Genomic DNA, 27,917 nt, shown 5'->3' with positions numbered 1-27,917 from the left:
ACTTTGATTCAGCAGCTGAGGACAGAACTCTGACACGTGTTCTAGATTTCCTGGATCGTGGACTTTAAGATAACTTTTTCTCGTTTAAAAATTTAAGATTTAGGCTTACATTTTAATTTTTTCTTGCTGCGCTCATGCAGCATCATCACAGAACCCGTAATCTGTCTCATTTCAGAGGCATAAATGCATCAAATGTTTACCCACTGAAAATACAAGTAATTCAAGTTTTTCCTTGTTTGTTCATTCATTATTCATTGCCATCAGTCTGGACGCATTCGTGTTAAAGCCTAACTTCTGACAGCTGCTTGTGGCATGCAATGTACTGAGCCACTAAAAACTTGGTGCTTTCATCCTTCAAATAAATCCACTTTTAAGAAAAAAAACAACTGAAACAAACACGCTTTCTGAGGAAGACCTGCCTTCGTGAGAGGTATGCTCTGCTCTTAACACAACATCCAGAGATTCTTCTCTGGTACTACAAAGAAAGAAGTAAAAGGCACAAAAGCATCTATGAGTTAGCCCCATAGTACTGAAGAATACTATGGCTATTTTCTATGTTTATTAGCCTAAACTGTAGCTTTACCGGTGGTGAAGAATAGAATTTTTCAGAGATTGCAACAGATACTTTAATGCTTACAAGAATGTGCCAGAAGTCAGGAGGACCTAAACAGCATTTTAAAACACAAACTGAAAATAAACACTTAGACATTTGCTATTTACCTGTTCCTCTCCATTTTCCACTGCCTCGACTTTCAAATTCTCTATATCTTGTTGAAGTCTCTCCATTTCTTCCTTTAAAACAAAAAAAGTTTATGTTGCTTTTAATTGAGACCTGTTCTCTTAACACGGGAGGGCAGGAAGCTTGACAACATAAAACCAACAGAACTGCGGAGCTGACCACACCATTTGTATTTAAATTTGTCAGATTAAACAGCATTCCCTGCTTAAGGGTAAGGCATCCATTATTACTCATTACATTGAGCTGTCTGCTTTTGTCGAACACAGGAATAGATGTTTTTCTTACTTGCAAATATATTAGATCCAGCTAAGACAACTAATGAGTGACATGTAATATTCCTCTGCTTCCTCAGTTTAATTTTCCAACAGCAACAGGGTGCCATGGGGCTGCAACATACAGCATTTGTAAAACTGAACAGACATACAGTTACTTGCAAGGTTGTCTCCATTACAATCCTTTAGAGCTTTCCAAAGGAATATGTATGGGAAAAAGAGGTTCCTGTGCTCAGTCTGTGCCTCAGGGCACTATTTCTTTTTTCTTCTTTTCCTTCTATTAAATCCCATCCACTCTTGTTTAAATAGAAGAGAATGAAAATAATTTGCTCCAATTGTATTTCTATGCAGTCCATAACGCAGCAAACAGGACAGCAAAACACAGTAATTAAGCAGTAAAACTGAAACCTGCTCTGACAACTGCAATAGCTTCATCTCAGTCTTGTCTCTTTTGGTGGGTTGCTCCAAAGCTAGGGGCCTTCATGAAGCTCTCCTCTCTGGCACTGTACCTCTCCTCAGGTCACTGTTGGCTGCGTTATCCAAGAGGAGACAATTCCATTTCAGGCTGTGAATAGCATTGGTGGGATCTAGTACAGCCCAATCTCAAACTTGCGTTTTAGTGCTGCCTTAATGCAGCTTTAGAGCTGCGTGTTTTGCTCTCAGCAAAAAAATCTCAAAAATTTTAGTTCTGCTCTCAGCAGAATGGCAATGGGAACAAGAAGAGCCACAACTACGACCAGCACAAGGCCAATCTGGCATTCTGTGTCTAGGAATTATCCTTCACTAAAGAGTCCCAGGCACAACAGAACACTGAAGGCCACGCTAATTGCCAGCCTTCCTTACACCTCCCTGCCTCAGGGCAGGGGCCAAGTCCTTCTGGTTAATCCAATTCCAACCTTCTGGGTCATCAGCCTGTCACAGATATGATACACTGCAGAACCGGGCAACTGTCCCTAATTCTGCTGCAAATCAAGCTGGTGACAATATTAACTATAAACCTGGAAACACCAGTAAATGGAGAATGAGGGAGCAGGACAGATGACAGACAGGGACACACAACACGATGACAAATCAGGAACAAGTATAATGCTTATTTACCAAGTTTTAAATGAATCCTTACATAAGAAACTAAAACTTACCCTACAATGTGCTTTGAACTCTTGCTCCTGGCTTTTTAGGTTTTCATTCATGGCCACCAGTGCTCGCAGACTCTGTAATATGCTAAATTTGAAGATCCAGTAAACCACATTAGATTTTTAGTTTCTAATTTAAACAGATGGAAAACTAAAAGACATTAGAACAAGCTGAGTTCTAAAAACGTGTAAATAAAAAAACCCACAAATATCACCACTGATACAGCAAGGTCAAGATAAAAATAGATTATTAAAAACAAATTAGATCAAGTATTTTGATGATTTTGCTAGGTTCTGACCTCGTTATTGTGAGAGCTTTAAGAGAGCCTCCTATTTAATTTATGTGAGATGAAGGTTTCAAATATGAAGGAAATAAAATCTGGAAGGCCTCATCTACTTGTAAAATGTGTCTAGGGTTCTTCTGCTTGAAACACCTAAAATTATTTTTAACTACAGACTGACGCAGATTGACACTTTTCATTCTGACTGAATAGTATGACAATATTTTCCTGTCTTTGGAAAGCAAGCTGGAGAATTGTTTAATTTTTAAATTCTAGTTATTTGTTAAGATTGAAAAAAAAAAACCAAGAAACATTGAATGACTCATTTAAAAACCGTAATTTTTCAGAATTTCAAAGGTCACAAAGGAAGAAACTTACCTAGAATCTGCTTGGGATTCTATGGTTTCTAAGGCTGCCAATTCCTTGTCCAGCTTTTCACTGTAACTCTTAACCTAAGGGTTGCAATTAATAATAAATTGAAACACACTTCCACACATAAAATGATTCCCGGCACTCAGCTTTCCCACATCACGGCAACAGTGAGGTAAGTTGTCAAACAGCTTCACCATTTAATACATCCCTCCACAAACCAAACTTCTCAAAAACGATTTGATTAGTGCACAGAAAAAACAAAGGAAGATTACCTCGCTTAAAGTCTTTTTTGCTTCAGTACATTTTGCCTGCAGATCAGCACATTTAGCTTGCAACTATTATGAAAGAGAAAGAGAAGAGTTTGATTCTATATTCACGCTAATTAATCTGTAGTGGAGAACAACAATATTTGAGCTGTTAATAATGACTGTCTACTAAACAATAGGCCAAGCATCACAAACATTTTCTTCTCTTGTCATCTACTCCGAGAGCGTTTGCTTGCAAGAACTGTCATTGAATATTTAATTAATAACAGCAAACATATTCCACCTGACCTTCTAGATGTATCAGATTCCAGAATAAACAGCAGCTTTTGCAAAATGGATGCCAACAGAATGGTAATTTATTGGACAGAATCTCTGCTAAATTGCTCAGTTATTCAGCCCGATTACACTGGCCTAGTTTCACACAAAGCTAAGAAGAGAGTTCCATTTTGTACTTCTCCAAATAAGTTACGGCGATTCAAGAAAAATATTTTTTACCGATAATTCACCAATAGACTGAAAAAATAGATAAAAAAATAATTTATCATTTAAGACTGCAATCCACACCTCATGAAAATTGACATAAAGATTGAGGAACTATTTGTTAGGAAAACTTTTGCTGAAACTTATAGCAGTATTGAAGCCAGAACTTCACAAACATTTTTTAAAAGGGGGGTCTTGACTGTCCCGGATTTCATTGTCACTTCTACCTCACCCTTCAAAAGCTGTAGGTGCCAAGTGGCAAAAAAAAAAACAACACCCCAAAAAAACCAACCAAACAAACAAAAAAATTCAACCAGGAAATTTTTACTTTACTGAAGTGTTAAAAGGATTATATTTAGCTTATAGCTGTCAGCACTCATTTTCCACATAAAAACAAAGCAGGGAGACTGTTACGTATTGCAAATAAGCAACACAGAATTAAAGGCCCCTCAACTGTTAAAATGGCAAACAGCATGACAACAGATTTAGAAAACACTTAAGTTTTGCTGTGGATTACGGAGTTTTTTTGGCAGTTAAAAGCAAATCTGTAGTGAAGTAAGGACTCTCTCAATTTTGTGTGGTTTACAATCCTGTCTCCTCCCCACCCCAGACTGCTTTCCTCCTCTCAGCAGTGTGTGGCAAACGAGCACATACGTTCATTCACTCACACGCTAGGGAAACTGGTAAAGGAAATCACTTGCACCAGACATGAAAATGTAATCCACTCGACATATATCAAGTTACAGGCATATTCTGTATTACTAAATCAGCAGCCCCACCATGCTACAATTCTGTTGAATATAAGAGCCATCTGCTCCAGAAAAAAAATGCTTTTGAACATGTCACTCATTGAGGCTGCATACAGATACTGGCTGATCCTTTCTGCTTTCCAGACCATAATGGCACAACACAAATACCCACAAAAGCCCCCCACAACTGCTCAGCTTGTTTGCCAGCCTGTCTTACCACTCAGCTAGGCAGAAAAGGTCATGGAAACAGGGTGGCCTGAGAAGCGTGCTAGTGCAATAGTGAAGATTTTAATTTTTTGAAACCTGAGCTAGCTGTTGTGGTTTCCTAACGCCACTCTTACTATGCAATTGTACCTAGGCTGTCCTCTCCAAAATTAAATTTGAGCTAACTGCCTCCAAGAACACAAACTCTTCTCACAATGCAAAGGCTGTGGTGGAGCATTCTAGCGTCTATACATCCAAACTGAGCACGCCTCCATTATCTCTACATACTGCCTGCAGAAAAACTGCAGACAGATGGGAGCATTTGTTCAAAATCTGTAGAACTGTATTAGAAAATCCTTAAATCTGAGCAAACGTCCCCTCTTGTGTCATAGGGCAGCGCTAAACTGTTGCCAGTCATGACAAGAAACCTTCTTATCTTTGCAACCTGCTTGCTCAGAGGGGATGCTGAAAGCGCCTGCATCGGTCTCTGCACTACTCAAAATACACACAGCAAATCTCCGTCTCCCTTCACACGCATTTGTCTCATAGCCTTCGTGGTTTAAAGGAAGAATTAAAATGCGATAGAAACATACTGCAATGACTTAGGATACAGTGAAAATCCTCTTCCTTTCCCCACTTTTGAAATTCCGAAGATCTCATTCTGCAATTTACGTTTCTACTTCAGGAAAAACCCTCAAGCCAACATGGGAATTCAGGCAGGATTTAACTGTCTGTAAACTCATATTATGATTTTGAAAGCCTGACACTTCAGCCTGCATTTAAATGCCACGTATTGTCAATATTTTTTAACTAGCAGCCAACATTTTGACAGGGCACGAAAGTTATTATTTGACATAACCAGATATGGAAAATGTGTATTCCCAAAGGGTTAAAAGAATACAAAGTCAAGTAAAAAGAAATATAATTAATTTCAGTATATCATAATTGTAATATATTATAATACTTTCAAATATTTCACTCTAGAACGGAGAGGAATTGTGACAGACATAGTTCACATTCAACATACAGTGCAAATAATTATAGTGTTATTGGCTATGAAAAAATGCTATTTTTGAACAGATGGAGCATGCCAGACACAAAACCAGAAATGCATCAGTTTAAGAGGGAAACTAATTCAGCATGTTCTAAAGGAAATGCATTCTAATATTTACCAGTTAAAATACTGTCATACTCTATCCTTTGGAAGTCCTTTTTTTGTGAAAAATACATTAAGGAGAACCTGTACCCATTCTTCACAAAGCTTTTTATTAAACTCGGAAAAAATAGAAGGGAGAAACAAAGACCAGGATAGGCAATTAGTCGTTCCATTATTTTGTGCATAACTTTTATTTCTATAGCTTTATTTAAACTTAGTATTACTTGAACGCTAGTCAGAGCCTTCAAAACAAATGGTTCACAGCATATGCTTTACTGAAAGGAGATTTAAGTTTTGAAGGGATAAATAAAAGACTTTATTGCACTGTTAGAGACTATATAATTCTCATTTAAAAAAAAAAAATTTAAAAAAGTCAGGTCCAGTAAGTGGCTGAGCAGGAAGGTTTAAAGTGTAGTGCTGCCATAGTTATAGCATAGTAGGTAGAGGTCTCAAAGCTACAATTCTTTCACCTCTGCTGTTTGTAAGACTGGAGATATCACTGTCTCATAAAACGTGCCATACAGACACCTGTCTTTCAAAGTCCCTGTACCCTCAACATTTAATAGGTAAAACCCATTAAGATGTAAGGCGTTAACACGTTACTGACAGGAGCAGAGCAAAACAAAACAAAAACCAGATGAAAGCTGCTGGAGCGGTGCTGTACTTGACAGAGTATCAACCACACAAGTCATCAGCAAGAATTCTTCCTCAAGTACTATTTGGTTTTTGGCAAGCTCTTCCAATTACTGACTCTGATGCAATATGTTTTCATCAGATTCTGCAAGCTAAAGATGGCATGGTGCTGATTACAGCTGTATGCATAATTAAAAGCAGCATTTCATTAATGGCACAGCTTTTCCACTTTTCTGAGTTTAAATAGCAGTAGCATGAGTAGGTTGAAAAACAGGAATGGTGGTTCTTGCTCTTACTTATAGATAGGAACACAACATCAGTCACAAATTCAAAAGCCTTTCCCTCCTAAAACAAACGTGAAGATGTGAACTAAGCAGCGATCGTGAAAAAACACCTCCAAACAACAAGCAAAAAACCCACTATAGTCAGTGAGACAAGCTGGCTCGTATAAAAGCACAGGAAGTGATAAAAAAATAATTTTTAACATATTTTAGAGTAACTTCCTGAACTGTTTCTTGAAACTGTGAAGAGAGCCCATTCAACACTATGGCTACCATGCCAAATGGAGATACTCTCTCTGTTTTTCTCCAAGAGAGGTATGCAAATAAAAAAGGAAAAACATGTTTTGATTAGCCCACGCCCTCCTCACAGAGGGCTATACGATTTTTAATATAAAACCAGCCACATTGTCTTAGTAATAAATGTGCAAGCAAGACATGTAGAGATGCAGAGATGAATGTTCGGCATGACAAATTGCTGGTACAGAAGATAGCTTGTAAATCTTTTCTAGATGGCAAAAACTTTGTGATCAACCATATTTATCAATGTTTTCTTTTTTATTACACACACAATACTTACCTCTTCCAGGAGTTTAGTTTTTTGCAAAATCTGCTTATTCAGAGATGCCACCTTCCTTCGATGTTGTTGGGCAGCTCCAAGCCTTTCTGGTCGCTCCTCAGCAGAAAGCTCAGATTGCTAAAACAAACAATAACAGCAGCCTGTTGGACCTCCTGCCATTACTTTTTACTTCTTCAGGAGCTCAAATGCCAAAGTGGGACACACCTCTGATATTCCTTATCAAGAACTGTGTCCCACTATCCAACAGAAAGAATGACTTACTGATTTACCTCGCAGCAAGATAAGGAAGCGGCTGGACAACTGAATTGCATCCCAAAGGTAACAGATAAAGTAAGCTAAAAATACAGTCAGATGCCCTGGGACAGGTGGAAAATACTACATTATACTAGGAAAAAAAGATATAATTTTTTTGCATCAGCATTACAGTTAAACCTGGTAGAGTTCCTAAACATAAAAAAATACAACCAATGCTAAAAAACACCTTAAGCAGTGGTATTTACTGAACTTGTTGACTCAGAGATGCTCCATACCCCAATAAGTAGATCCAGAACTTTCAAAGACCTTGAAAATTTGTGTATTTAGATTCTGAAATACTGGCTTTGATGCATCTTTCTGCTGAATGACAATGACATACTCAGCGTGGTAGATACATTTACCACTCTAAGCTGTTCTTTGCGTGTGTGTGTACGCGCGCGCACGCCTGCTGTGGACACCAGTCTTTGAAAACCACTGGATCCAGCATGCATTGCCAAGAAAGTGTCTCATAAATACATAATGAAGACAGCAATCTGGATCCAGTCTCCGGTTCTCTCTGAATTGTGAGAGGAAAGCTGCCAGAAACATTCTTTATCAGGAATAACATTTACAGTAAAAATTGTATATTTGCAGTAGACAAAAAAAAAATAAATATTAAAAATCAGTGATAGCTAGGCGCCTAAGTGATTATGTGCCTAAACATTATTTGCATCTTTTGAAAGTCCTCACTTTAATATTTGCATCCACCTGTTTTGGTAATTTGCTTCATGCACTCAGACTACTTTTCCAGTTCATCCATTTTCCAATTTTACATTAGAAAAAAGTTAATTTTCAACTACTTCAGGTGCTAATTTTCAGAGTCTGTCAAAGACTTCAATACTAAGTGCTTTTTGAAATTACAAAATGTAGACAACCAGTACAATGTACGATTAGCAAAAGTGTTACCAGAAGTGTGAAACACTCCTGACTTGTATTTGCTCCTGGTATCCACTCTAGGCAGGTGGGTCAGTAGGTCTTCATTAACAGCTTAAGTTTAAACGAAAACAAGAGGCAAAAACCTGTCTTCCTCTTTCCCATTTTCTATGTTATTCATATTAAAGAGCCGCTTAAATGACTTGTTATACTTATACATCTACAGCAAGAAAAGACCAATTCTGATATCCCAATAATTCACATACTTTCTTTCCATTTGTTAGGAAAGGAAAAATGTGTCTAAACAACACCTGTAACACTAAACTATTCAACAAACACACACTCAAAATTACTTATTCCTCTTATTATTTAGCCAAATCACATTCTCTCATCACGTCACGCATTCTAAGACCCATCATTCTCACTGTACGATTAGCCTATCTAATATGCATAACATGCAAATCAAGAAAACTGGAAATGCAAGAAAAAGAAACGTGAGCTAAACCAGTTTGGGACTGATACTGCAAAAATAGTAGCAACCCATACAGTACAGTTTTGGCATAAAGCAGAGGTCATGTCTCAAGAAATGGGCTGTTAAAGCTTGCTTTTTGAAAAGGGGAAATAACCATCACTGTAACTCAGAGGCTTCTGCAGAAAAATCCTTCTGGTCTGCAAATGAAAAAGCTAGGCTTAAACCTCGTGCAGTCAAATGCTCTGCAGCAACACTACTGCTTTAAAGTTACTGAGGAATTGGGTTCCAATTTGTGGAGAAAAATGCATCTTTCACCACAGGAGGACAAAAGCACAAATTATAGAAGCTAATTTTCTTCTGACACTACTGTTGTTACCTGGTCTCTTACTAGACTGAAATAGCAGTTCCTTGTTGAACGTAATTTAAGAAAGCTGTATCTGAGCACTAGCATCTCTATCTCAAAACAAGAACTTCAATTACATGTGACAAAAAGGGATACACGGATACATCTTTTAATTGTTCTGTTAACACACATTATCCCCACCACTGACAGGTGTAGACTCACTTCTGCATTCCTCCCCATTCGCTGCTCAACTGCCCTAAAACGATGTAGCCAATTCAAATAAACAAGTTAAACAAGAAATCTTAGTAGCCTCATTTTCTATGACAGTATTTGTTAAGTTAAAACAGCATATTAATTATGCATGAGGATCATTAATCTATGGCAGCTCAAAAACTGCTAGGCAAAATAAATGGCTAATTCTAGGCTTTAAGAGCCTGCCTCCCACTGTTCACATGTAAGTTTTAAATGGGAAGGAGGAAGGAAATATATGCAATTAACGTTATTCGTTGTAATGAGATTCTCTCACACACATTAGTCGAATAATTAAAGAAAGAGAATTCAATCATTAGTCTACAGAACTCCACATTCTTAAAAAAAAAAAGAAAAAAGAAGAGCCTCTGTACAATGATACAAAATTTTAGCAGTAAATAATTTCATTTTCATCTCTTCATGTTCAACCATCTCCTACTAGTAAATAGACTTCAGAGGTTTAGGTCTGTGACTAACCCCAACATAGTCGCCGCAGTTTGAAGTTCACTGTCTGGAGTCCTTTGGGAAAACAAAAACAATCTCCAGCCCCATAACAGCTCAAATCTGTTTTCAGTCAAGTTCGACTTAGATCTTTAGCAGTCATTCCAACGTAATTTGTCATCGTTTTTCCTTGACAGTTTCCCCAGGGCTCAGGAACCCAAAGATAAAAATCACTGCATCTCATCTTATCTTTCAGGATTTCCAAAAACAAAACAAAAACATCCAATTAGTATCTTCCTTGAACAACACTCCTTTACTAACAACACTCCTTGCTAAATGGTTGAAATGCTTATTTTATGTTACTTCAACTGACTGCGTAGCGTGCATAGTAATCTCCAATGTAAGATTCCAGAAGTCCAGAAATATGCTGAGTCAGCTTCTTCAGCTGTAAGCAACTGTCAAACCGCATTTAAAACTGTTGAAGAGGATTCTCCTTCGGGCATTTTTGAAGGGGGTAGTTTTGAGACAGCAGTTTTCTCCAGTTTTATTCATTCTCTCACTTTACAAGGGAATGAGCTTTTCGTCCTATTCTACTAGCAAAAACCTCTTGTTACATATGTCGATACTTGCAAATTCTCAGAGGAATAATCCTTCTAACACAGTAAAATCAAAAGCTACTTTGTATAATTGGCCTTCAAAAGCTGGTGATGAATAGGCAGATAAAAGCCACATTAATAATTTTCTGCCAGGACTTTTAGAAAGTGAGGAATGACACTAGAATCTTCCATCCAGTTTACCCAACAAGTTAACACAGCAGCAGAAAGGAGTGGCTAATGCAGAAAACTGCATTCATCTTCTGCAAAAATACCATCTTGTAAGAAAGGCCCTGGCACATGGCAACATCAGATGTAGAATTTTGTTTGCCAGCTATCTTCACTGGGCCCAGGAATTCTATTAAGATTGACAGACAAATAAGTACTGCTGTGCTCTTCAGACTATGTATAGTTACAAGGGGTTAAAACTATTAGAACTGTATCCAAACAATGCTGATGCATCAGTAAACTGTTCGATAACATCCTGTATTCTCTTTTTCTGGTACATGCATGCACACACAGAAATTATTTTTTTTGTCACATCCAATAGATTCGAAAAGCGATATATTTTTGGTTTGACTTGAATCAGTTCTTACTTTCCAGAGTATTAATCATTGTTCTACTATAATAGTCAAGGTCCTGCTGCCTTCTCTCAGAACAGAAGAAATGTAACATTGAAATATGACGCTTGGGCTTCTGGTCTTCCAATCCTTTATAATAAAGAAAGGCCAAGAATTTGCTACAGACTCTGTTGAGTTATAGGGTTTATCTCCCAAATGGGAAAGCTCCATACCTCATATGTGTCAACAAAAAGGAAGAAATATGAGAAGACTATTGGACAAATAAGAGCGACCTATAACTCATATCTGGCAGTGATGTATTGTATGTATTAATTGCTTGAAGAGCCAGATTTTCTTTTCACATTACTGTAAAAACAATCACAGTTGAACACAATAAATGGAGCTAATATACACAGTTAATTGCCTTGACTTCTAAAAGCAACAAAGGTTTGGGTTTGATGATACTAGATTCAGAATAAGAGATCCAGGGCATGACTGATAATTGGAGCCCACTGCAAGTAAGATCCCAGTGTAAGAGTGGAAGAGGCCTAGATTTTTCTCTGTGCAGGCCCACAAAACTGTATTTCTGTGCTTAACACTGAATATTTTAAAATACATTAAGAGTTTAGGTCTCTGGTTCGAACAGGTATCAACCCAAGTCCTTCTTTATTCATGAAAACATTTAAGCAAGAGCTTAAACCCGAACTATTCATGAATGCAATTCAGGAATACATGCTGTCATACCAAAAGCTTGTGCACGTTAAATCTCATTAAAACACCTTCATGAATCCCAACTGTGCTGTTACCCATATGAAACAGTGTTTCAAGACAATCAAGGCAATTAAGTTGGAAGCTGAAGGCCTAAATTAACAAGCTATCAAACATGCGTTGGTAAAACATAATCAGGTAACACACTTACCTTTTCAGCGTATTCTGACACTATTTGCTTGATCTCATCTGACTGGAGTCCAACAATCTGGCCAACTGTGCTCGCTGTCAACTTGCCCTGCAATTATGTCAAGAAAATGCTTGGAGTTTTGGAACTGCCTGTGCTTTTTCCATGGCAATTTCCCCAAGCTCTAATTCTAACAGAAACGTGCAAAACCTTTACACTGGCTAAAAATCTCTAATTTTTTAAGACCAAGAAACATTCCACCCCACCCCCCAAAAAAAACCTTCACTAATGGAAATTTCTCGCTTACATCCTTTTAGAAAGCAACATTGGTAATTTGAAGTAAATTTTTTGGAAATCTGAATTCAAATTTTATTCTGTATACTGAATTTTGCATGTACAGTAATGAAACTCACTTTTAGACCACATTTTGAGCCAAATGGTAACAATGCAGCCGTGTGAAAGAATACACCTTTCAAATTGGATGCATGTAGAAAAACAATCTTCAAGTACAAGTGCATTCTACAGTGCATTTCAGTAGAAAGCACGTCAATCAACTTTGAGACTAGACTAACTACTACTTTTTCTTGTGACTTCAGCATAAACAGAAACAATGTTTAACAACTGAATCTCTTTCCCAGTCCTCTCAGCCAAAAATCAAAATGTAGGAATTTTCAAAATTAGAACAGCCTAAAGGTTCCATTATATCATTGACTACAACCAATTAAGAATTTTAAAACAACATACATATCCAGTATTTTCAGTCTTACACTGATGGTGTTGTTTATAAATATTTATCAGTGCTTTGAAAAACACCTTGAAATGCATACAATTTTCCTCCACTCTCCCCAGCAAAACGATTACTCCTCTGGCTATCTTCACAAGATGAATAAAGTAAGATCATACCGCGTCTTGGGTAGCTGCACCGTGTTGTCTTTCCCCTGAAATTCTCCTTGTAGAAACCATTTGAAAGACGCACTTATTTGTATTGCTTTGGTCATTTCAAGGCAAATGATTAAGTTATCAGCCTCGTAAAAATTACTGTCTTTCTAATTCAACCATCTTTTCTCACGCTCCCTTCATGAAAATTTAAATGCAGCCATTCCAAGACTTCAGACTCACCATTATTCCAATTTTAGGAAAAATTGCCATAACCAACCACAAGTTAAACAAAGCTGTATCAGTTTTAAATGCTTATTACCTCTTCTGTTGCCATTGCAGCCATTCCAGTCATCAGAGTTTTAATGCGAAGCTAGGGCAAAATATGAGGAATTACACATAAACATTTATCTTTTCTTATTTAACTTATTTCTGCCCAGTGACAGGGACACACATATACTATTAGTATCATACAACGTGTATTTTAATGTATGTAATGGGACAGTAAGTCTATGAAAGTTAAAGAAGAGGTGGCAGAAGTTATCAAATAAAGGAAAATTCCTTATAAGAGTACAGCTTCACTCAGAGTATTCACCTCCGACTATCAACCGAAAACTGACCGCTTAAACATGCTCGGATTCCAACCCAAAAGTTGAATTTTTCTGCATTAAATATCAACAAACATTTAAGTTTGTGCATCAATTTCAGGTTCCATATTCTCCTGCGGGAAGCAACTCCCACTTCAGCTAAGCATGGAAATTCTCCTTCTCGCAGAGAAGGACTGGGCAATGGTAACTGCTGCCCTGCCCCCAAGTTAGTAACATCCATGCCTACTACGTGTATGGCGCACCTCTTCAGCAGCCTGAAGGTCATCTTCATCACACGGCTCAGCTTTTCCTGCTGCTGCAAGCCCTGGAGGTAGCACAATTTTTTTATCTTCAGCCTTTGAAAGAAAAATTAAGACAATATTGTATCTAGTTCCAGTAATCTGAAGTATTAAGAAACGTAACAAGGAGAAAACGGGAATGTAGCTGTTCTGTTTTTATGAATACGTTAGCTACGGGAACATCCTCTTCTTCCAATTCATGCCAACTGAGATGTAAGCCTCACTGGCTTCATAAGTACTTCAGCTGTTCAAGACTGTCTCTGGCTTGCTATGGACACATCTGGTGCAGAGATGCCTTATTCCACAAAGTTCTAAGAACTATCAACCTCACAAGACAACTGGATACCCCAGAATATGATGTCTGCTCTATAGGAAAAGGCTGATATTTATTTATATCTTTTTTTACATAAATCATTTTTCGCAACTTAATATAATTTAATATTGGCATAACAATCATACAACATAAAAAAGTGTAAAATTTCCTAGTTCAGTCAGAAGAATTTGTACCACTAAAATAATGAGACCTGGTGACAGACAAACTAAATTTCTAGGTCACTCTATTGCACCACTAACCTGACTATTTAATCTTCCACTTCTGCCTTACTGGTGACTCAGGCCACACAACAGACATGATGACCTTCTAATATACAATATTCCAAAGGCAATAAAATATTTGAAGAAAAAAAAAAAAAAAGAACTCTATAAACTTGACTGTAGCCTGGCAGTTAGTTTGAGGGGGAAAAAAAAGAAGTACACCAAAGATTTATAAAATGTAAAGGCTAAATTTGTACACGAAATATTGAGATAATGAAGAAGGGCAACCTTAATGTACTTAGTGTATTGCTGGGCCCATGACACGCTTAAATGCACTTCTTCATTATCTCTGCCTGTAATAAAAGCTTGTAGCCAAAGTAGTATCTGCACTGAAATAATAAAACTGCAAATACTCCGACCAGGACATTTTATGATTCCAGAATCATCAGAAGCACAGCAAGGATTCTACTTTTCAAGATGCTTTATGAATGATTTATGGCATGGTATCATGTTCCTCTATCACATTAAATAACCTGTTTTGTAATAAATGCCTACAGAATTTCTTAACAAGCTGAATGGTTCTTTAAGAAAAGGGAAAAAAAACTCTAATGATCACATCATGGGACACTTGGTTAAAAGATACTCATTATCCAGACGGGATATGTTCATTACCTCACATTAAAAAAAGAAAACAAATGAAACACCCAACCTCTAAGCGAAAAATGTTTGCAGAATGTGATCTTTGAGTACAGATGCTTTAAAAAATGCTTTAAAAAAGGAGATAGTAATCAATTGCACCTTTCACTGCATGCAGATTTTAAGTTCCAGTTAGCCATTTTTAAGAGGTGGTAATAATAGAAGCTATAGCTGTTTATTCTGTTGTATTCCTTTAACATCCTACAGTAACCAGCACTCCAACAAAAACAATGCAATTCATCCCACAATACGAATATTTAAAATTAGTACATTTTTACCTGTTCTGTTTTCCCTCCTTGTCTGCTAAATCCATATCTCCTAAAAAAACAATAGTAACATGAAAGAAATACATTTTTGTTTACAGCTTCCACAAATAAATTGTTCCTATCGTTTTTCAATGAAAGAAATGCACTGAAAGGGAATCATTTAATAAAACCAACAGCCAGGTTCCCATTAGTTTTGGAATGCCTCAAATAAACTAAATAAGCAGGTACTGCAGTGTATTTACAGATTAATCTCAGCTCTATCTACTCCACTATGATTTGCAAATCTAGACTGTTCATAAAATTTTGTCATGTAAAGCTCATGAAAGGAAAAAGCAATACTCTCTTTCCATTTGGAAGTTAATCCTCAGCTAGTAGCTATATACTTCTGAATTCTGGAAAGGCCTCAGGAAGTTGTCAGCGCAATCTCAACTCCCCCAGAAAAACATTCATGCTCATGTGCTCTGATCAATCTTCGATTTCTTTCTGAAGCATCCCATTCGGAGCTTTAAATATATACTTAAATAAACTTTTTTTACTTCTGTTTTTTTGAGGGAAATGAAAAATTTACATTTGAGTTACGTTGTTAGTTTAGAAGTATTACCACCTCAAAGCAAAAAATGGTAGAAAGAAAGTTTAGATATGAGGAAGCAATCACCTTCAGTACTGCAAAACACTAAACCCAGCACGTACATAGGTATGAAAAGAAGTGATGCTCCTAACTAACAGCTACGACTGTTTAATTTCTTAACTACTGCAGAAGCAGGACTATTTACAAGCCTTTTATGGTTAAAGGTAATTCTCAGCAGCAGTATCAATTGTCAACAGTGGTTCATTTACTCACCACTCATACTTAAGAGGTAAATTCAGTCATATTTTATCGCAGCATAACACCAAGTTTTCGAGAACTCCCTAATCTTAAGTTCTGTCTGCATTTTGAAGCTTTGCAGTACAAAGAATGTGGCAGAGCAAGCACTACTCTCCCAGAGAATGCGCATAAAGTTGTATGGGCATAAACGCATTTGTAATTAGTATTGCCACTATCGTATACCTGTTCTCGCTTTCTGTAGGCGCACAACTTTATTTTTGCACAGATAATTGCATCCAAGTAATGAACTGCACCAGAACAGCAATAACAAAAACTTAAACATCACTTACATCAACAGAGAACCTAGTTGTCTCCCAGGCTTAACATTTCACATCTGTTACAGGAACCCACCTTTGCTGATAACTGATTGATAATATGCAAAGAAGTGGCACTGAAAGCCCTCGGCTGAAACGGACTATGCAACTGCGTGGAAAGACTCTCACTGGCATCACTCCGCTCTCAAGCCAAACTCCTGCCTACCACATTCAAGCTCATTTGTGATAACCTTTAAACTACAGGATCAAAAACCAATTTATAATAAGGCACTATCACTCTCTCTATCTGAATAACGCTGCATTTGGCATCAGGACATTGCAAGACTCTATACTATTTGCTGGACTGAGAAAATGAATTTTTATGATTAGAGTGCTCTGAAAGGAGCCGTTTCTGGATAACCAAGGGGCATTTAGGAGGAAAAATATCCTCCACTCACGATTTTCTACAACTGCCGTCTACATGCAGTAAAAGAATGAAGGGTTCACTTGAACTAATGAATTCTAAAACATTCAACACTACTCTTAAATCTACCAAAAATTTACTTTTTGGTTTTTTCAGCAGTGTTCTACTTCCCCTAATGTTGCTGAAGAGCGGACAGTAATCTCTACTGCCCTGACAGATTTCTCTCTGTATCCGAGTCCTTGTACTCCTGTTATTTTATTACTAGGTTCACAGCAGACACACTATCATCCTCCTTAAGAGTTTGTTTGTCTACCAAAACACATGAACCAGACATTTTGTGTGGCTCACTACCATCATTTTCTCAGAGTTCTTCATTTTTACGCTATAACAGAAATATTTTTCTGATCAAGAGTTTTATGCTTTGAGAATTCATTATGAAAGCATTACCAAAATACATTCCAATCTTGCAACTACCCTCATTTTCTCCCACTTCCATTCAATTCATGTTAGACTCTTCACACCAAATAACTAACTGAATTTGTCTTCTAGTAAGTACTGTCCTTCATTCATATCACCAATTTAAACAGTCTAGCAAGTCTCCTCCATTTGTTCTTCTCTTAGAACTCTACACTGTCATCAAGATCATCTCAACAAATGTTATCCTGAAGAAGTATTTTTCTTCCCCAAATTCACATGTTCTTGGTCATCATTCTTATTAGTCCAAACCACTCCTCATATCTATGTACTGATGTACTCTATGCAACAGAAGAGCAGTTCCCTTGTGTCTTCAACACCTCACACTTTTCTGTTCTTATTTCCTCTCTCTATACTTAAACTTTCTCCATCACCCATTTGCATTGCTTTTACATTAAAGATTTATCTGGTTTTCCAGAAGAAATGAGCTTTACTTAGGTCTCACCTGTACCTAAAGCTAAAACAATTTGTGCAGATCTATAGAAAACGTCTTCTATTTATTTCAATTTTCAAGATACATAGTGATTTCCAGTTTTGCCTTTTTAAAAAAAAAAAAAAAGACAACGAAATTACTCTAGAAAAATCATAGACAAAAATTCCCTTAAAGTGCATAAACTATTTTATACTCTTTTTGTTTATTAGGAGATGTGTATTGACACCAATACATAGTAATGATACTGAAACACTACAAGAAACTATAAATAGACTGAATAGGAGTATACCGCTTCATTTTTCCAAACCAGTTCTTTAGATTCCCATTGTGAGCACTGATGAGGTATCAATGACCTGATCTAAATCTAAAGATTTCAGTATGCCTGTCTTCCCCTGAAGAGTCAGGGAAGAAATCCACATGCAAAGTAGACTAATCCCTGACACTGTCACCGACTTGCACATTCAATTTTCATTGGGAAGGGAGGAATTGGACTCGAATGGGTGAGGTAAATCAAGCCTAACACCTTACTAGCATTAGAAAGGTTAGTAAGACTCATTCAAGATTACAGCCCACAGAATTTGTGAATGCTAACTGTGTTAATAAAATTAGCTGTTTAACTTATGTAGACATCTATATATTAACATATATAGAAGAGGCACTGTATTTCCTTATAGCTCCCTGTGTTTTGAACAGATTAAGCTCATTAGAGCAGCCAGTCACCTTAGGCTTTCAAATGAGCTTGCGATACCTCAGATAACTGCACTGAACTCCACTGGTTGTAAAAAAGAAAGGAGAAGTTCTACAGTTAACCATTTGTATATGAAGTTTATGCAACATCAGAAGAGCTCTGCTGAGTAACAAGACACCAAGGTACCTCCCAATAGTTTCATTCCATTAGGAACACACAGAGGATTTCATCCCACTTTAATGGAAAATAAGCTGAAAGATGTTGATTTGGTCATGCTGCCCTCACAAAATACCACCATGAAAGAACGTGGAAGATTATAAGCAATCTGCAACCAGGACACTTGCTGACAAATGCGCAGAAAGGGTAGAGGGAAGGTACTCAAAATAATGAGACAAAAAAAATAGCATCTACGGCTTTGTGGGAGAAGCCACAAAAATGAATTCAAATGTCATTCGCACTCATTAAGAGCTCAGACAGCAGATAAACTGTCCATATCACTAAACTATGAAAAGAAAATTGTAAGTAGAAGCTAGAAATAGAAACTCTGTAACATTATTTTTATGTTTGGAGAGCTGTCAGTAAACCAGGGGGACTTCCACAGGTAATGGCTAAGTCAAACCTTGGTAACTTCGTTCCTACATGGAAGTTTGCAGAAAGTAAGAAGAAAAAGCACTAAACCATAATTCAGCCTCCTGATGCAGCAACTACATTAGAACTACAAAAAGCAGCAATAACAACTTCAGCTCCTTTTTTCTCCACTTTCTGGGGATTGCTTGCAAAGAGGAAATATTGACTGACGGATGCTACCTAGAAGCATGATGAATTTCAGCCACTTTTATGAAGCAAAGAACAAGTATGTTAAGTAAACATACCCTACTAGCAGCATAAAGTCAGAACTTGGGCTCCCGTTGTACAAAATATTGTTCACACATAGGAGGACTGTCCAGTCCTCAGAGAATTTACAGGGTAAGCAAACAAAATCTGAAACCAAATAGGAGTAAACCTGAAACAGTGTGATTCTCCACTAGGAAAAAAAACTCACAATCCAAATTTTATATGGAATGCTTCTAAATACACACAATACAAACCCCACAGACAATTAAATGAAGCCTTTCACCTGCCATATTCCAGAAGCGTAGCATGAACCTTTGATTCCTCGTCTAGCAGTTGTTCAGCTCCCTTCTGACGTTTATATTTTCTCTGTGGTTTGTAAACCTCCTGTAAGACAGTGAATGAATTCAGAGCTTGTAAATGGCTTTTCTAAAAGCAGTGAATAATTGTTATCTAGAGTGATATCTACCACTGTTTGTTTTCCAACTCAATATACTTACACAAGGATGTTTATTTCATCCTTCACTTTCTCTTTTTGGAATTACTTGATAAAAATCTTACTGAATTTACTTCTAAACAATCTGCTACAGGATCTGTCTTTCAGTTTTTTTTTTTTAAAAATGTGAGTGTTTAACAACAAATATGATTTCTTCAACTATTTCCTCCATGACATTTGAAAGACAAATCAAACACAATCCACATCTATTAAAAAAAAGCCCTATGATTTAGCTGATAATGCCAGCATCTAGAAATCTCACCTCCTTTGTGAGTTCATTCTATTTTTGATCTCCTATTGGATAATTAAATGTAATCATTATCTACTCAATGATCAGAGGTTAAAATGGAATTAAAGCAGATTTTATTGCAATTTAAGGAACAAAAATATCTTAAGTTTGGCACTAAAACCATTGGATCTCATGCTATCTTAATGTGATCCTACAGCTGGAGAACAGCCCATCGAACAAAACAAGGATTCATAAGTACTATTTTATGCTGACAGAGCTACTTCCAATTTAAAAACAAAACGGAAACAAAAGGACAGAGCCACTATCCTGACTGTTTACATTGACACAACTGTTGTAACACTGTAAACATGGCCTAGTACCTTTTTACTCCCTCCTTCCATAGAGATCAACTATGCTGCTATACAAGCCTACATGACAACAAAAAAATTATTCTACTTCAAGCACAAACCAAAGAAACCAAACAAAAAATAATCATGAGATCCTCAGCTTTCCCCAAATCAGAAACTGGAAACTAGATAAGAATTACTTTGATTGGAATCATTTTTGCTGTTTGTTTGGTGAGTCTGTAACGCAACATTTCTGTTGCTGGAACAAAAATTTTAAAGTTACTTGAAGTCTACTATTTAGGGCTATCGTGCTAGTAAGTACTGAAAAAACTAACCAAGAACCTGTCATCGCAAAGATTTATTTTTATTTTTTTTTACTCCAATTGGTATTTTTTAAAAAGTGTCTTCCTCAATCGATTAAGTGACGTTTTCTCTTCTCCTTTTTCTGAAATAAAAATCTAGCCCTCATCACAGCAGAGAAAAACTTCATCATCACCACCAAATAAACAGCATCAAAAAGATACACGCCCCTCTCTTCTGGTCTGTTTCGCATTCATATCTTTTAAATCCTTTGCAGCTAGGCTCAGAATGCTCAGAAAAAGTACCTTACAAAAACAAAAGCTGAAATCAAAGTTGAGCTTTCCATATATACATTTTAACTTCAAAAAATCCTATTCATATGGGACAAAAGATTCAATGCAATAAGATGCAAAGATTCTAAAAGAAAATAAAAAAGGAAGATTATTTTTTTTGCTTGGTCTGGCTTTTTGTACAACACAAACTATTATTTTCAACAAGCAATTCCTGCACCATAACATTGCTGAAAGAGCTTTCAACCTTTTTCAAAGACATGTAATCCCAAAGCAGAGATTTCAAACAAGTGAAAATAGACAGTATTCCTTGGCAAGTTTCTCCTGAATTTGTCAATTTGCAAACCCTTTGCAATTTTTACTTCATTTCTAATCTGAATTTCTGTCATCTTGGTTGCCAGCTATTAATTCTTACTACTTTTTTGCCTGCCACATGAAAAAGCTTTTTCTGATCAAGAATCTCCCACAAAATGTACTTTCACACCTACAGAAAAGCAATGTAAGTCATAAAAGTAATTACAGCTTTTCTGGTGGCATTCTATATTATACCTGCGCTATATAAAGTGTAGGCATCATACTATAAATATTAGTCTTGGCATCAGACAATCGAGTAGCTGAACAAGACCACCGCAAGATAATCTCAATTCACTAGATAGTCACCTTTCAGCTGCAGTAGTTCTTATTCCAATAACCATTCTTGATATTTAATATTCCCTTTTCTAACCTTTAGGCCTGATCGTGACCGTAAATCTCATTGTATTGTCCCCTTGAGAAGAGCAGGGCAGGTCCTTAGACCAGAATTATAATAATGAATTCAGACAACAGACTAATCTTTCACACTTGCTCATCCTCTTTTAGGGGAAAGTGGATTTCTCTTCCAATTGCAATGCATAATGATTTAAAGGTGACCTGCGAAAGAGCCTTCATCTAATAGCCGTCTTCTCCTTCTTCCAGTTCCTATGGATAGATAAAAAAGCTTGTGCACTTTCTCCCCTGGAAATTAACTCTGTGTGTTCTTCTAGACTGTGCTCATGCCTTGATGCCTTAAGAGGTCTCATGAACTAATCCCTCCATTAAGAAGATCAGGTGCCAGCTGTAGAGGATATAATCCTGACAGAGCTCATGCAATTAAGACAAGGTGTTTGTCTAATGATACTCTGAGCAGCAATGAACAAATATCAAAACTTTATCTACCGTGAAGATGCACCTAAAAACTAGGTTTTTCTGGATCTGTGATCCAGAAGAGAAGACAGAATACACCTTTATCAACCCTGCAGACAGATCCAAAGCGGGGAGCGCAGTCAGTGTGCTCAAAGGCAGGAGAGCTACTCAGAGATATTTAGACAGGCTGGAGACTCATAGCAATGTCTTTCTAAAACCTATACTGTAATTCAACCACTTATATATTAGGCTCAGCAGCACTCAGCTAGTTAATATGGAAAAACTACTACCTCCAAAACGTGGCAAAAGAGTAAGATGACTTGTCTGTTCTGTTATACAAGCTATCATGTAGCTCGTTATACTGGCACTTAACCTCTCTATTCATGGACAAAGAATTTCAGGAGTCTGGCTAGAGCTACCTGTTAATAGCATTGACTTTCCCAGAAGAGTGTGGTTTCATCACTTATTGAAGAGCTTTGAAAGCATTCCATTCAAAGCACACCCAAATTTCTCATGACTTCTCAAACAGTGAAGTGACAATATCACAAGCAAACAGGGAAATTAGAAAGAAAGTGAGGAGAGAAACACAAGTTGCTAGCTAGGGATCTGAATTCAGGTATGACACAGTGATATAGCCTATCTACTTTACATGTTCAAGAACACTGCCAGGATTGACAAGCTTTCAAAAAATATAAACAAACAGTTTATTCGAGACTTAGAAGATCTGCATCTGAAGAACACAGGTGACACCACTTTTCCCAACCGACATTTCCTACTTGGAAAAAACATTTCCAAAGTAGGGTGTGTGTTTTCATTGATAATTACAAGTAAAAGAGAGAAGTTCTGAAATGCAGACATTTAAATTGAAGACATCATCACCATTTTGATTAATTACAAGATAAACAGTCCAACTGCTGATAGCTTCAAACCAACACTTAGTCTGCCGAGGGTTTCACAGTTTGCAAGCTACCTTGTGACTTTTGTTTGATAGCATGGAACTCCACACTCTCCGTGCAGGCAGTTGATATGGTTTACCAATGCCTAAAGTGTACATCTAAAAGGTTTTCGATCTGGTATGTTGGCATTTGAGACTTGTTCTAAGAATGAAGCTCGATGTGTAACTTAATTGGGACCCTCTCAAGAGAAAACCCAGGGTCAGATGCACTAAAGAAAATTAACTGCCACCATCTCATTAGAGAAACCACTTGCTTCTTGATAATGAAAATCTAACATACTTACATAGATATCAGTAACAGTTTTGATAGCCTTCTCTTTTCTTTGCATAAATTCATCATCCTGCAAGACATTAACAGAGGTGGTTAAAAATAACGGGAATGGAGATTAAATCTCAACAATCGCAATGAGTTTAGCAAACAAAATTGTCACATAGTTTCTAATTGAGCTGCCCAATTATTTGGTGAAATGTTAGTGATTTCCTGTAACACAGAAAAGTATTTGCTTCTCTCATCAGAGAGGTAGGAGGGTCTTTAAAACTGTATCCAGATCAGCAGTCTTTCTGCTCTCTGCTTATACAGTACCTGACAAACCAATTCCAGCCCACTACCAGGATCTCCAATCACTATTATGCTATGAAGAAATGAAGTTGGGATGGGCTTAATGCGGAAAAGAGAAGTTTCTCCTACTGTTATTTTAGTTTCTAAGCATTAAAAATAATTTAAAAAACCAAAGAAAACAAAATGCAAACCACCTTAAGCTAATAAAATCCAGCTGTCTTTCCCAACACGAGGAACATCTACCTTTAATGCTGTTACTGAATTAGAGACAAAACTTGGGTTCCAGGTTTTAAATAGGGAATTGCCTTGGGATATGCATGAATACTGCACTATAGGCACAAATCCAGGCTCGTTCCAGCTTTCCTCCCACACCAAGGAACCTTCATATCATTACTGCAGAATAGGAAGAGAAGGTCACAACACTGTTCTAAGCAGGTGACTTCAAAGTGGGCAGCATTTCATTATGATCAAGGACCTATTAAGAAAACGATAGCAAAGGCAACTCTGGTATATTGTGCTGGTTTCAGAGTGGTGAAGCTGGTACTGCACCTGAGCATTTGACATATCATAATAGAAACAAGAAGTGGCTTGATCTTACCTCCGGTAGTCTATGAGTTTTTTGAAATTGTGATATAGAGTAAGAACGAATATAGTCTCCCATTTCTTCCCTTGTTTCTATTGCACGTTTTACCAGCCACTGTGAAAAAAAAATAAATACGTTTGTATCTGTGGAAAGGGGAAGAATAACAGCAGCAAACACCAAACTACTGCATAATTATTTTTAATACATGATAAAAGCTAAAAGCACATTTTAAGCACACAAACAAGAGCGTTTGTTTGTAAACATGGTAACTCAGGGACCTACTCCTAACAAAATGACTCAGCATTAGCTATTTTAAAAACTTCATGTTTGCTCTTCTTCTACATACTAAGAGTAGAGCAATCAGGTAATGCATAAGCTAAGAAACCACACATCTTTTCTTATAATAAAAGTTTTACATGGAAAAGCCTAAATATTCTTCATCCTATTAAACTATATTGAACCATACAAACCTCAATGAGCCTGTTCATACTACAGTGGGATTCCATAGTCCAAAGATCAAACTGCCTTCCCTTATAAGCTCCTTGGAGGAGGGTCTGCTATCCCAAAAAAAACACTTTTCTGAATGTTATTTGTAAATAGTGTATTGCAAAATTAGTTATTTTATTGTATGATTTCCCCTTTATTTAGTCTGCACTGTTACTTCTCACATACTGAATTGGGTTTACATTCTAATTAATTTCTTATAGTAAGTATCAAAAGAAAATTCTATTGCAAATTTCAACTATTAGGAATTCTAAGTTGACAAATTAATTTATGAACAAAACCATATTAAACCTTCACAGGCATAAGCAAAGTTAATTGAAATTTTGCCAATATGAATTTCTGTAATCCAAAAGATTGGATCTTCAATAAAATCATTCCAAAAGGAAAATTAAGAGCATCTGTGGAATAGAAATGGATGTGGTCCACTTTAAACATTATTATGCTAGCTTGAATCTTTAAGGAGGGGGAAAAAAAAATACACCACCACCCCCCGCAAAAAAAAAACCAAAAAAACCAAAAACCCAAACCTAAAGTGCCCTCCCAAAAAATCTGCGTGGCATAAATCCTACCTTCTAGCACAAGAAACCTACTACCTAAGCTAAAAATACATTTCGACAAAGTACATTTCACCACACTAAGTAATAATATTATCTACAGTATTCATTGTTAGTACTTGTTCAACATTAATAACATTATATTATCAAAATACAGATTAATACATGAAAAATACGCAGCAGTAGTTCATGAAACAAATTAATGTTAATTTTCTAGCTTTTTGTTTTCATCTATACCATGGAATAGCCTGCACACCTCACAACTCACCAGACCAAGAGCTCAGCTGTACCAGCCGGCACAACATATCCTATTTGAGGTTCAAAAAACTCAAAACTCTACTGTGCTGTAAAAGCTATCAATGTTGTCCTTCTACTTAGCAGGTCACACTGAATAAATAATAAATCCCTTGGTTCTAGGAAGCATTGGATTTACAGCACGTATACAAAAGTGTGATTGTACTCTGCATGCACACAGGTTCATCCCTCTCCACTCCAAAGAAGCATGGGAGCATACTTGAAAACAAATGGATAGTCCAGGTGGCTTTTATACCGTCTGTGGGCTATGCTATGGTCATCCTTCTACAAAGCAAGCTTGAACTGTTCACAGCATCCATCTCTATCAGCCTGAGTGGGAGGAGATGGGCTAGAGCTCTGCCAGAAATTGAAGCAATTAGAAGTCGAACAGAAAATATTCTGGGCTCTCAGTGCCAGAACCCAACACTGAACCTGTCTTCTATCATTAGTCCCTTATACTCTGACAGAAGACACCACTTGGAGCATGACCTCAACCTCATTAATCTTGGCTGTACCCCAGGTAGAAGCCGTTACATCTAGATTATATGCTTTTCTATCAAATCTTCCTAATATAGATCACCTATTGTTTTCAAAAACTACAGCTCCACCATGAAAAGACATATCTTCAAGCCTATGAAGTGTTCAAGAAGAACCACATGCCTGTATAAGAAAAAAGGCTTCTTCTGACATTTATAAGACCACACAAAAAGCCACAAGAGATTGAAGTACGTTTTAAACAACGTTGGAGAAGATAAATCTTGTGGGTTGTTGACAGCCCGTGCAGGAGGTCACATAAGAGATCAGATCAATCTTGGGATCCAAGTCTGAACCAGCAACAGTTTTCTGTGCTATAGCCATGAACCCCTGGAAAGCGAGGGGAAGATGATGACAACAAGAAAGATGAAAATGCAGACTATTAATTACAAAGCACATCTCAACACAAGATTATGTACATACTTTTCTCTGTGAACATAAGCAGAATTTACTAGGAAGAACTGCACCATTTCTGCCCACTGGAATTTTTTTTAGTCTTTTTTTTTTTTTTTCTTTTTTAAATTCTGCTACAGTCTATGGCAGTGAGCCAACTCAATCTAATTTCTTCCTGTTGGGAAGGATTAATCTAAATTCCTCCCATCAAGTTCACCAGAGTAGCTTGTACAGTGCAAGAACTACTGGAACACAATGCCAGGCAGAGGAAAGAGCTTCTGCAAGTTTTGGGGACTGATATGAGATTTACAGATAGCAAGTGAATTCCTGAATTTAACAGGGCATTGTGTCTAAATACATAAATTCCTACATCCCATGATGTGGTCAGCCTATTATAGCACTTACATGGCCTTTTTCAGAGCAGAGTATACTGGTGACACTAATAGAAGTTTTCTTGAAAGCCTAGCTTGGTTGGGACAAAATGAGGAACCAATAGTATCTGGAGTAGGCAGAACTTCACAGGGACCTCACAGAAAGCCACAATTTCTAAAAAAGATCTTCTACATGCAAAAAAACTAAGCTCATCAAGACTTCTTCACCAAGCATGGATTAGATATACCACCTACTGGTCAGCTACTAATACCCAGAATTACTGCTCTCAGAGAAAGCTGACTTCCTCCCTGCTTAGAATTAATATTCCTCCTTTCCAGAGGTAATACCCTAAATCAAGATTTTGGATAACGCAGGTCAGAGAAAAAGAATAGTTAGTGCTGTAGTTTTTACAGCAGGAGTAATAGTTCATGTTCTCACTTTAGGAGAGGAATTATTTTTCCTGTGAGAGAAGTCTTTTTTCTGATAAATGTAACCATTCATTGTCATCATCACTATCATCAAGTGACTAGGGCAAGAAATTAACCTGGGTTGGGATTTTTTTTTTTTGTAGGAAAATACAAGTTTAGAAGTAAAAACTCGCATTAACATGATACAAACTTTCCACCTTAGGCAGCACGAGCACAGCTTGAAAGCTGTATAACAGTAGCACACACCACACCTCTTTTTGTGCAGAGTGCAGTTAAGTGTGTTTTTCCTCAGAAGCCCCCTACTAGAAGATAACGAGAAAGAGACAAGAGGAAGTTTTCCCCACTTCTTACAAACTGGAATTTAGATTAAACTCTTACTTGCTAAATTCTTTCACAGGCAGAAGGCAAGGAGATATTTAATGAAAAAGAAGTTTGCTTAACAGTGTTCATTTCCCTATTTATCAAAGATACATATCTGTGTGCAGATGAAGGCAAAGTCAAAAAGACATACCAAGGATTCTCAAGATACCACACTAACTGGAACACATCACATGCTAGCTTAACCTTAATGAAATGGAGAAGTATGAGCGTGCACGTGGTCAGTTAGTGGTGCTCAACAAACACACAGTAATAGGATCACAATCATCACTATTTTTCCACCCGTACAGTTTTTTAAGTGATATGAATGAAGGATGAATTATGCTTAAAGAAAAAACCCCAAGTGGTTATTGCCTGTTTCATATCCTTTTCATTGAATGACTATCTGCATAACTTACTCCACAAGCTTAAACATAGACTGTAAGATGTCTGTTCTACATCCTAGTTTGG

General features: G+C 37.0%; 1 protein-coding gene across 2 annotated transcripts in view; it reads right to left on the bottom strand.

Moving 5' to 3' along the window:
• Positions 1–27,917, bottom strand: part of CCDC93 (CCC complex scaffolding subunit CCDC93) — a 50,869-nt gene that overhangs the window by 16,589 nt on the left and 6,363 nt on the right. For both annotated transcript variants that reach the window (XM_074594535.1, XM_074594536.1), the window contains exons 5-16: positions 24,026–24,124; positions 23,153–23,209; positions 19,377–19,477; positions 15,134–15,173; positions 13,590–13,682; positions 13,062–13,112; positions 11,888–11,974; positions 7,144–7,260; positions 3,070–3,132; positions 2,804–2,877; positions 2,151–2,232; positions 721–792 (exon numbers count right to left, since the gene is read on the bottom strand). In XM_074594535.1, coding sequence (XP_074450636.1) covers positions 721–792; positions 2,151–2,232; positions 2,804–2,877; positions 3,070–3,132; positions 7,144–7,260; positions 11,888–11,974; positions 13,062–13,112; positions 13,590–13,682; positions 15,134–15,173; positions 19,377–19,477; positions 23,153–23,209; positions 24,026–24,124 — 936 coding nt within the window. The remainder of the gene's footprint in view (positions 1–720; positions 793–2,150; positions 2,233–2,803; positions 2,878–3,069; positions 3,133–7,143; positions 7,261–11,887; positions 11,975–13,061; positions 13,113–13,589; positions 13,683–15,133; positions 15,174–19,376; positions 19,478–23,152; positions 23,210–24,025; positions 24,125–27,917) is intronic.

Source organism: Larus michahellis, chromosome 7, assembly GCF_964199755.1.
Source record: "Larus michahellis chromosome 7, bLarMic1.1, whole genome shotgun sequence".
Taxonomy (NCBI): Eukaryota; Metazoa; Chordata; class Aves; order Charadriiformes; family Laridae; genus Larus; species Larus michahellis.
This window is presented reverse-complemented; position numbering and strand designations above follow the sequence as displayed.